General features: G+C 32.7%; 2 protein-coding genes across 2 annotated transcripts in view; one reads left to right on the top strand and one right to left on the bottom strand.

Annotated features, from left to right (window-relative positions):
- The window catches only part of LOC133180983 (fumarylacetoacetate hydrolase domain-containing protein 2-like), a 223,724-nt gene that overhangs the window by 134,970 nt on the left and 76,339 nt on the right, over positions 1-12,415 (top strand). The window lies entirely within an intron of this gene.
- On the bottom strand, positions 5,862-7,131 carry LOC133181316 (uncharacterized). The gene has a single exon (XM_061315839.1). The coding sequence runs from the start codon at positions 7,108-7,110 to the stop codon at positions 6,130-6,132; it is 981 nt and encodes a 326-aa protein (XP_061171823.1). The 5' UTR covers positions 7,111-7,131; the 3' UTR covers positions 5,862-6,129.

Raw genomic sequence — 12,415 nt, forward strand, 5'->3', positions numbered from 1 at the left:
AACATACCTTTCTGAAATTAAAATTTTCAATCTCTCCTGGAAGATGTAATACTCTTATCATCTACATCACATGTTCGAACTTGTAAAAGCAATGAAAAAAAAGCTCTAAGCCATAGAAACCGCTGGTGGCGATTGCAGATAATACTAAACTATTAGCGGCTAAAAACCATACAAAGCTTAATGAATGTTGCGTTCTAACGAAACGTTACTTAATTTCTGTTAGCCCCGGTAAATAACTGCTATTTACGGGGACTGTGAGTTTTTGCGATTAACTTCATTGGAAATATTATATGTATAAAAATAAAATACTCCCAGTATTAAGTATTACAAAACAGTGAAAGAGAAAAGGAGACTAGATATGATTTATCGGTCAAGGGAAGAATACCCTTTGAATGTATGCTTCTAGTAACAAATCGATGATCTAAAATTGGGTTTAGATTTACGTTCGTTCTAATAATAATAATAATTCATGATTCTTTGAATATAAGTTTAAAATACTTAGGTTTTAGCAAATGGGTTTGTATTTTAATGGAAATTTAAATATGGCAAGAATAGTATATTATTCCCAAAAGTTCAAAAATTAATAAAGAAAATTCATTGTGATTGCATTTGAAGAACAATTTTGAGACAAATCGTTAATTTTTATTGCAGAATTATAGTGGCATACACAGGTATTCGAAAACGATTAAGCAATTCATCCACCCAAAATTAACTACATAAAAAAATCATTGCATAAAAAAATTAAATATTCTTAACATTTTTGTGAATTATCATTAACTGTACTGTTTTTAATAGCTAAATCTTACTGAGAGTTAAACAAGAAAGTTGTTATTGTACCAGGTTTTATTGAAATCAGGCCATATCTGTAGAAAATGTGACTTTTTATAAAAAAAAAAAATGATCAAATGTTATTTCACTTTTTTTTAATACCCCAACAATGTTCATCCAAATGTTAATGTGTGAAGATAATTTCATAAAAATTACTATTTTAGTAACCATGGCAATATCGAAATCAAAGACGGATGATTAGAATTATGTATCTTAGTGTAGGTTACTTGTGTACCGAGTCTCATTAAAATCGGACTAAAACTGTAAGGAATTCGTAGAAATTTCTATTTTTAAAACCATGACTACACCCTTCGTCGAAATCAAAAAGATTATATATATATATATATATATATATATATATATATATATATATATATATATATATATATATATATATATATATATATATATATATATATATATATATTGTATAATGTATATTGCTCCAAGTTGGAGGAGGAGTAGCATTTTGAAAAATTGCTAACAGACAAAGAGACGGACAGACACCTTACCATCACCTAAGCTCCTCTGGTCTTCAACCAGTATAATAGTTAATAGTTGTATTGGTGTTTGCTGAGAACCATTTTAGGTTTTCAGAGACAAACTTCCACAATACGAGCTGGTTTGAACGTTTCCTCAGATGAGACGTTACTATACATATGCCTTGTCTTTTATTTAAACGTTAATTTCAATTCAAAGCACCAAATGTGACAAACGATAATCATTGAACCCATTGTCATTTTGCAAAGATTTCACTTTTTTAAAAATTAAATTTTATATCATGTTAACTGTTATAACAAGTTCTTGTGGACGCTGTTTAACAAGAATATTCCTTTATGTAATGTATGATGTAAAATTCTGTCGAACATGATTATATATTTGCAGTTTTATGTAATTTCGAAGGATGTATACGTTTATTCTTGTATCATTCCTTATGAGAAAATACATCTTTTTCACCACAGCATTTGATTGTATTCTTAGTATTTAAAATTTTATTTTAAAAAATTAGCTAATTATGTAGTTAGACCTTAATGCAATCTTCGTTGATTACAATTACTGCTTAGATAATTATATTTATGAAAATTTCTCTTGGTAAGTCCTACTCTAAATGATTTAGATGAATGCCAGTGTATTTTAAATGAGATGGATATATAATGATAGAGATTTAGCTTTTCTGCAATAGATGATAGAGAATTATGTCCTATTAGGTAGAATACCTTAAATATAAAGTACTTTGTGAGATAATTTGAATGCCATACATCTGATATAAAAATGGCAAGTTAATAAAATATAATAATAACATATCTCTCCTCTAGTATCACTCGTGTAAATTTCTTTCTAGGTCCTAAAAAAGTATGGCCTCCCATAATTTAATCTCTATTCATTGATATAAAAAATGAGAACCAATTACCAATCCATATCAAAAGAACTGAAAAAACCCAAATTTGCAGTTAAATCTATCAAAGGTTTTTTTTTTAATTTTTTTTTTTTTTTTTTGTTGTTGTTGTTGTTGTTGTTGTTGTTGTTGTTTTTCTTTCTTTTTTTTTGTTTTGTTTTGTTTTGTTTTTTTTTGTTTTTTTTTTTTGTTTTTTTGTTGTTTTTTTTTTGTTTGTTTTTTTTTAATAAATTGCCATGAATGAAGAATCACAGATCGATGATGTATTATAAATTCTGCCAATAAATGTGTGAAGCGAAATGTCCCTCCCCGCCCCGTACCAATCGTTATATACTTTCAAGACGACTTCGACAATCGGAAAATTACTCAAAATTGGACCCATGTTCTTGAATGACATGCCTGCATCAACGAGATTAGAAGGTACTTTGGGTTGATCAATGCTTTGAACATGGTCAGCCTAATTTGAGGAGGTATAAAAAGGTTGCAATCGTTTAACGTGTTTTGAATGGGTTTGCAGTAATAACAGGGAATTATCTATGATCTATCAATATTTCGCCTACTCAGGCAAAGAATTTATGCCAAGAAGTAACTTGCACTTACTCTAGATCTTAATTAGAAAAAAATACTGGGAATTGGGGTTAGTTTTCCTTTGGTAAATGTCTAGGATCATTATAGCTTGCTATATAGTAAAAGATCTTTTGGGGGTTTAGACACAGTTTGAATTTGAGCATGCAATAAAACAATGTTCAATTTGACCGTTACGGAAGCGTATTAGTGCAACGAAATATCTTTTTAATTTTTTTAAGTTGGTTTTCCAACTTAAGTTGGTACACTGTAATTCTAACTTTAACCTTTGCTTTTTCAACTTTAAAGTCGGTAATTCCAACTTTATAGATGGCTTTTCCAACTTTAAAGTTGGAAATTCCAACAACAAATTTGGTAATTCTAACTTTGATGTTGGTAATTCCAACTCTATAGTTGGCTTTTCCGTGGCTTTTCCAACTTTTAAGTTGGTAATTCCAACTTTAAAGTTGGAAATTCCAACTAGAAATTGGTAATTCTAACTTTAAACTTGGAAATTACAACTTTAATCTTGGCTTTTCCAACTTAAATGTGTTTCGGGCTTCATACATTTTATTCAAATACTGTAAACCAACTTTTATTCGCGGCGACTTTATTTCGCGATTTACTGGGGGTAAACTAGTTCGCGACGATTAATTTTCGCGATCAAGCCTTTTTTAGATCTGTTGTTAATAGACACAGAGACTTTAAGGACTGGTTCGCGGCAAGAAATATTCGCGTTGACGAGGCTCCCGCGAACCTCGCGAAAATTTCTCGCACGCGAATAAAAGTTGGTTTACAGTACTTAGTAGTTTATTTGTAGACTCGTGTTGCTATTTTACAATTATAATGGATATAAACAATTTCATCAATATGATGAAAGAAAGAAAAATTGTATTTTCAAATTCAGAATCGATACCTTTTTGTACAAATGTCTTTGTAGCATGAAAAATGTTGATTCATCCTATATAAATCAAACACCTAATATGGTCTGTTTGTTTAAACACATTCTCAACAAATGTATGTATGTCTTATCTCTTTTAAAATAGGTATGGTTGAAATGCTCTCATTTACAGAGTTGTATGAAGTTACTATGTTCTCTATATCCTATATAAAATTATATTTTATATTGGAAAAGCCAAGATTAAAGTTGAAATTTTCAACTTTATAGTTGGAGAGGCCAACTTTAAAGTCGGAATTATCAACCTCAAAGTTGGAAAAGCCAAGATTAAAGTTGAAATTTTCAACTTTAAAGTTGGAGAAGCCAACCTTAAAGTTGGAGAAGCCAACTTTAAAGTTGGAATTACCAACTTCAAAGTTGGAAAAGCCAGGATTAAAGTTGGAATTCCCAACCTTAAAGTTGGAGAAACCAACTTTAAAGTTGGAATTTTCAATTTTAAAGAAAATATTACATGGCACTAATACGCTTCCGTAGACAGTAGACTGAAGTTTTGTAGAATAAAAAGTCTTGAATATATTTGTACCTATATATTTTTTTATGCCTCCGTATCGAAGATTCGGGGTATATAGTTTTTGCCCTATTCGTCCGTCTGTTTGTCCGCAAAAACTTTAACCTTGCCAATAACTTTTGATTGGTTGGAGCTATGACTTTCATATTTCACATGTGTATTCCTTGTGACAAGATCTTTCTTTGGGTACCATTATATTTGACCTTTTGACCTCGACCTTGAAGTTTGACCCACTTTTGCAAAATTTTTACCAAACTTTAACCTTGGCCATAACTCTTGAACAATTGGTGCTAGGGCTTTCATACTTCAAATGTGTATTCCTTGTGACAAGACCTTCCTTTGAATACCAGCAACTTAGACTTTTTGACCTTGACCTTGGAGTTTGACCCACTTTTGAAAAACTTTAACCTTGGCCATAACTTTTGAACGGTTGGTTCTAGGGCTTTCCTACTTCACATATGAAATTCTTGTGAGAAGACCTTTCTTTGGATACCAACAACTTTGACCCTTTGACCACGACCTTGGAGTTTGAACTACTTTTGGAAAACTTTAACCTTGTTCATAACTTTTGAACGATTAGTGCTTCGGCTTTCATATTTCACCTGTGTATTTCTTGGACAATGCCTTTCCTTGGGCACCATTAATTTTGACTGTTTGACCTTGATGTTTGACATACTTTTGAAAAAAAAACTTTAATCTTTTCCATATCTATTCAATGGTTGTTGCTAGGGCTTTCATATTTCACCGGTTTATTTCTAGAGACAAGACCTTATTTTGGGTACCAACATATTTGATTTGCATTTGAGAAAGTTTAACCTTTGCTATAAGGGGGGCATCAGTGTTTCACAAACACATCTTGTTTCACAAAGGCAAGCGATTTCCCCTCGAATTTTTCCTGCTTCTGTGTTTCGAGTATTCTTATAATTATGGCAGTGGTATATACTAGATAGTGTTTGTATTTTCAGAATTTAATTGCTTGCTTAAATGCTCTTATGATTTTTTTCTTCACATATTCATGAATTCTTTGCGCAGCTGCTATCAACTTAAACCATAGATAAGGTCGGTAAACCATGTACAAACTAATATTTATTATTAGGTATTCAATTAGTTTTCCACCCTGGATTGATTCAGTGTGACTGTTTTAAATGTGTGACTGTGTATAAAGACCACTACATTTGTATCTTGTCAAATTAAGATTCAATTTGATCAAGATATTATTAATTCTAATCAATATCAACATTAGTTTTCATTTCTTTCTACTAAATTAGGTACGATGAAAATATATGACACATTCTCAGGAAACATCTCGTCAAATGTTCTGGTTTGTTTGAAGGAATATTGTTTCTTTTCACTTCGATATAGAAATGCTAATAAAGACAATGGTTAAAAAATCATATAATTTTAGAGGGAAAAGCATCATGTCTGAACAAAATGCATTAAAGAAATTGGTAGCTTCAAAATATTTATTGAGAGAAGATACTTATTTGAGTACTAGTACTTTCTGAGACTGCAAGAGGTCCTTAATTGCACAAGTACTATTCTGAGAAAAAAGCAAACAGAATCGGTCACTCACATTATTTTACTGAAATGATCTGCAGAGACTGGTACAGGTTCCGAATTTATAATTAAAATAAGGGTTCTAAAGGAAATAGAGATCGATCATTTTCTTTATTGACGGAAATCAGATTGATGCAAAAGAGCCCCACTCAATGATAATTTTGTCGGCGAATCAAAAGTTTTAACAAGCAGAATTAACAATGATCTGGTAGAAGAGTTCAAACGAACAAACAAAAGCACTCCTTCCTAGCGCGATTTGTCTTATCTCAGCCTTGATGAGATGATTTACAGATAATATTCCGATCAGTATTTTAAAGTTTAGGACTCTTCCGGAGGCAAGAGGACATCAAATATACGCAGTTTGTATTTGAAGTCAGTAAAAATCATCAGATGGCTTTTCTTCCTTTGAAACGCTATGAATCTTGCCTTCCTAACGCCGTCGATACAAATAGAACTTGATCGTTTTCCATCTAAGGAGACAAGATTGACACCTTTAGTCAACCAATCACAGCAAAAGATAAAGTTACCCTCCAACTTTAAACAGGAGGGATGTAAAATATAGTCTACAGTTACAGAGTTCCAAACTACTTCCCCATGAAAATTCACACATGTTATGCACTTCTCGGACATGTTTGGTATATATAAAAAGTCGTTAGTCCTGTCCAGTTCTATGTTATTTGATCGATATTTTTTCCTATCAAATTGAACATTTAGAGGTATATTTACATATTCATTTCCAATTTTCGAGTAAATTTTGACGAAGTCTTTACCATCTTGTACATACAATACTGCAAACCAAGTACCATTGAACGCCACTGTTCTAGAACTCTTGCAAACGGCAAACCGTTTAGGAAGACGTGTGACGTATTTCCCGGAAATATTGTACAATCCAATAAAACCAGTTTCTAAGATGGCAATGTCATCAAATTCAAACGAAGTTAGTGAAATGAGTTGCTTTCTAATCTTTTGTCTGTATGCATATTTAAATTGTGGGTCAAAGACGGTTAAAGTTTGATTATTTCGGTCCAAAAGCACAGTTCTTCCGTTGTCAAGGCAACAAAGCCCACTAATTCGGCAGGTATGCTTCTTCTCGTCATCCTCGGAGTCCACATTATTGACATGGACGTCTGTTAACCACGTCAGTCGGCAAGGATTGGCAATGGAGTTAGAGGAGAAGAGACTAGGGTGAATTGAAGATGCAGAAACGTTCTCTCCATGTGGTTCAAGGACACTTTTCTTGTCGTCATGGTGATCATCGTGTTCGATAAGACTCTCTCGTTTACAGCAGCAAAGTCCCATGGTATCTTCATCCCGTGTTCTAAAACGATTGAAATCGGTTATCATCAACACATTCTTTTTTTTTTAAAAAAAAAAAAAAAAAAAAACTAACTACAAGCTATTTCTGATTGAAATCTTAGGTTATTGCAGGGTCGTTATTTTGAAGAGTAATACTCGTATGGCATTTCAGTTTCTTTGGGTAATACGTGTAATCTTTTAAAATTATTTTAAACCATCAATTTTTTTTCTTTATTTTTCATGTCATTGTCATAATAATATATTCAGATGAGCATGTGACCCATGGGCTTTGTAATGGTAGTACTTCATTGATAAATTTATTGCCAGTCTGAAATTAAAGAATTTAATGAAGCATTCTGTTTAATACGGAGTTTTTGAAAGAAAATTTATGTGTAAATTTAAAAAAAAAGGGGGGGGGCTTGAAAGGATTTCTAAATTTTCGGCCCCTTATTTCTCCAAAGCATGAAAAGCGAATAAAACCTTATTTCGCACATCTACAGGACACCACCAATCATATTCCAAATATTATTTTGCGTGAGAGGAGTTCTGGGAAAAGGTTTGGAGGAAAATCATCGTTTTCCAAACTCCAAGAAAGAGAAATGAAAACTCCGAAACCTTACTACACATCTACAGGACACCACCAATCATAATTCATAAGTTGAATTTGGCAACCGGTTTACAGGACACCACCAATCATATTCCAAATATTATTTTGCGTGAGAGGAGTTCTGGGAAAAGGTTTGGAGGAAAATCATCGTTTTCCGAACTCCTAGAAAGAAATGAAAACTCCGAAACCTTACTACACATCTACAGGACACCACCAATCATAATTCATAAGTTGAATTTGGCAACCGGTTTAAATTTATATAGGAGAAGATTAAGGAAGAAAATAGTGAGATGAACGAATTAAAAGACTGCCGGGAAGATAACACAGTACCCTATATTTACTAAAACGAGAGCTCTTTGCGGGTAATTAAATTCAACTAAACAGAGTTATTTTAATACTTTTTTTTCCAATTTATTGATATTTCCACTAAAAAGTGCGCAAAAATTTCATTCCTTAATGAAAAAATTTCCCACGCAGTCAATTCTACATTGTTAGTAAAAGAAAAGTATAAAGTATAATTGATTAATAATGAGTTTTATCTATTGAATACCGATATGTCTATGAAATTAGTTCAGATTAAGGCTTGATTTTATTGGCATCAAGCAATTATGGTCCTGTTACTTTAAAAAATCATAAGTATGCAAGACGGGAGGAAAATCAGATAACATTATGTAAAACTCGTCACACATCGGTGATTATCATCCACCTACACTTTACACTACGGAAAAAATGAGGCCAATATACTTTTCATTACAAAAGAACCACAATGTCAAGGACTTTTTTGCCTAATTAATTAGGCTGTTAAGTGCCAGAGGGAATCAAATCAAACACGCACATCAGGATCGACGTTTCCGGTTTGTAAATACATTTTTTATGTTACTGCATTTGGAACACGTGTTCTAATATCCCTGTTTCCGTTCATCTATATAGTTTGAAAAAAAGTCCAGATGACATTGTCGTTGTCATAGATGTGCAATATTCAATGCTTTCACCTAAATGTAAAATGGTCGATAAAAAGATTTCTTCTTATTAAAAAATAAATCGTCTATACTTTCTTTTTATAAAAATATTCGTGATTTGGGGAAAAAATAACTAAAATACATGGTATAGTCAATTAAAAAAAATGTATAATTATATTCACATGTATTATTAAAATAATTTTAGTATGCATTATTGTATCCATTCATAAAAGTTGACGAAGTGCAAAAGGAAGATAATCCTTTTTAATGGCTGATAAAGTAGGATTTTTTGTAACTAGTCTCACTCTGGCTTTTAAGACCCATCTACCTACCCTCCACCCCCACCCCACCCCCCAAAAACTGGCTTTTAAATTTGATCCCCTCATTTGGTGCGATTTTCCTTCAGAAGGTACATTCTGAACTCAAATATAAAAGAAAAAATAACTTGCAAAAAGGGTTTGTCTAAATGAAGAATAGCTTCACTGAAAGAGAAGACTTTTTTTTACGAATTTTGTTTTAAATGTAAAAAATGATAATAAATATTCAGCAACCCACATATGCAGCTTATGTTATAAACAGAGGTTAACATGCAACTAAATGTTTCCTTGTAGAGGAAAGATTCATTTAACCCTTTTCAGATATATCCAAAAAGGATTTACATGATATGAAGAGATTCTCTAAAAAGTCGAATTTTCTATAGAAACAGATGCCTCTTCTCCTCTTCGATACAATTCTTACTGACCTTGACCTCTGCGATATGACATCAACATATTACTAAATGGAATACTATATGTTGTTACATGACGTAAACACATACAAAAGTGTTTGCCTCTAAAATTCTTCTTCTTTGTACCTGGGTACATGTAACTATTGATAAAGTAATAGTAGTTATTCCAGATTTTAATGAAGTATAAATTGTGTTTAAAAAGGACTTTTGGAAAGAAAGTTTTGTGTTAAAAAATCAATTTTCCGCCACCAGTTCGCCTTCTAGGGGGAAGATAAAATTCTTAACTCTAGGACACCACCAATCATGTTCTATTGATTTGGCTAATGCGTAGAAAGTAAAAGAAATTGTGAAAACCAGGTTTGTTCTAAAAAAATTTAAGAGGAATTCTGGAAACCAGATTTTGTTCTAAAAGAATAATGTCGTTTTTTGTTCCCCAATTGGCTTTCCCTTTGAATATTCCTAAACCTTTTTACACATCTACAGGGCATCACCAATCATATTCCAAAACAAGAAATGGCTTCTTTGTAAAAAGTAAGAGTTCTGGGAACAAAGTTCTGGAAGAAAGGCATTTTTTCGACCCCCAATTTGCTCTGAATTTGAAAATGAAAATTCCGAAACCCTATTGCACATCTACAGGACATCACCAATAATACATGTTTTCCATGAAATATATGGAGATAACGAACAGTATTCAAGCTCAAAAGTCCATTAAACAATACAAAATAGGAGCAGAGCAAACACGGACCTCCAAACATCAGAGGTGGGATCAGGTGCCATGGAGGAGTGAGCATCCCCTGCCGACCGGTCACACCCGCCGTCTGCTATATAACTTTGCTACCTCATAATATTTAAGAGGATTTCTGGGAACCAAAATTTTGTAGAAAGCGTCATTTTTTCGACCCCAAATAGGTCCCCAGGGTGAAAATGAAAATTCCGAAACCTTATTGTATATCTTCCGTAATAATAATAATCATATTGCAAAAGATCATTTGGCTATACACTTTGTAAAATGGAGTTTGAGGATGATTTGTAGAGAAACGTTGTTTTTCGACCCTTATTTGGCCCCCTAGAGTGAAAATGAAAATTTTACAATCTTATTTCGAAAACCTTAAAATCTTATTGCAGACTGACAGGACACCATCATTTCATATTCCAATCGATGAATTGGTTCTGCATAAAACCTAAAAGGAGCCTGGGAACCAGATTATCATAGAAAAACTTTTTTCCGTCCCACCATTGGTCCCCAGGGAGAAAATGAAAACTGCAGCATTATTGCAGATCTACAGGACATCACCAATCATATTCAAAACTTGAATTGGCCATTGCAGATCTACAGGACACCACCAATCATATTCAAAACTTGAATTGACCACTTTTTAGATATTAGAGGAGTTTTAGGAAGAGGATTTTTGTAGAAAAACGTTCTTTACGACCCACAATTGGCCCACCGGGGGAAAATAGAAGTTCTAAAACCTTACTGCATATCTCCAGGACACTACTTATCATATTCAAAAGATTGGCTATACTGCTTTACATGTAACAAGGAGTTCAAGACGAAAAGATAATGTTTAAAGACGATGTTTTTTCTGATGAGGATTCGAAAAAAGCGGGAGGCAAATTCTAAATCTTGTTAACAAGTTTCAGACCACACTCATCAAATTTCTTAACTTTTATATTTGCAAAGAGATCTTGTGGCATGGTAATAAAAGTTAAATTTAAAGAACTATTGATTACCAAATATTTCGAATTTACTATTGTTGTCAGTTATTCTTTTAATAGGTGTTAATGCTTTACAAACATTATCTATTACACTTTAATTTCCACTTACAAGTAAAAAGGTTTGATCTTACAACAAAACTTAAGCTATAAAAGTACATCTAATCCCTTTCTCATTTTTGAGCCCCCCCCCCTCTCTCTCTCTCCAAAAAAGGGAAAGGAAAAAGATAGATATATCCACTTAAACATGACTACAACATAGAAAAATACGTATATCAGCAGATGTTGGCCAAAAAAAAAGGAAAGAAAAATTGGCAACATACCTTGAATCTCCGCACCCAGACAACAGTGTCTGTGTAAACAAGTACCTGCTGTATATTATCAACTAATCTATTAAAATAATTTTTTGATGCAATCAAAATTAGTATTGAAGTTCATTGTTTTGAGTTGACTCCCCAATACACAACTTATCAAGGTTAAATCAATGAAGAAGCTTTACAGAAGCATTGTTGTACTTGAAGGAAACACAATGCTGGATATATGGATATTTAAACTACTATGCTTGACTCTTTGACACCTGTGATCCAAATCAGAGTTTAATTGCATTCTGCATCAATATGCGCGTGGAAATTGTTGTCAGGAGACAATTACATTTAGTACTCATATATCTGATATTTGAAGAGAATTCTACAGAGCAGAAGGTCAATTCAGACATGACTTTGATGTAATACAGTCTCTCTCTCTCTCTCTCTCTCTCTCTCTCTCTCTCTCTCTCTCTGGGTGGGTGGGTGGGTGTGAGGAAGTGTGCGTGAATGTGTGTGCGTGTGGATGAGTGTTTTCTTTTATTTGTTCTTTATGGAGATGTACATGTGTATGTACTTGTTAACGGAATACACTGACATCTTTTCTGACTGAATTTATTGATGGGTGTCATTTTCAATGAATGCCCGAGTCATCCATTAAAGCTTGAAATACCCTAATCATGAATGTGATCCTCGCAGCAGAATGACAAATTCAAATGTATAGAGTCAATGCATAGCAATGGTCCGTGAACAGTCAAAGTTTTTCTTTTACTCACATTTCACAAAGTTCAATCCATTAGTTTAGATTTCACATGGTATTGTAATCGCATGACTTTATCTACTAATTTAAAGAATGTATATACGCTAGCTAAATTTGACCTTCATTGGCGTAAATATTAAGAGCTTGATTTATTTTAACGATGAACCGCAATTCCATTTAAAATTTTCCTGCCTAGCTGTTCAAAATTTGATTTGAGTTATCTTTCTTCTAGACTAT

This window comes from Saccostrea echinata, unplaced genomic scaffold, assembly GCF_033153115.1.
Source record: "Saccostrea echinata isolate AGI-Se365-2 ecotype Australia unplaced genomic scaffold, CSIRO_AGI_Sech_v1 ptg000008l, whole genome shotgun sequence".
Classification (NCBI taxonomy): domain Eukaryota; kingdom Metazoa; phylum Mollusca; class Bivalvia; order Ostreida; family Ostreidae; genus Saccostrea; species Saccostrea echinata.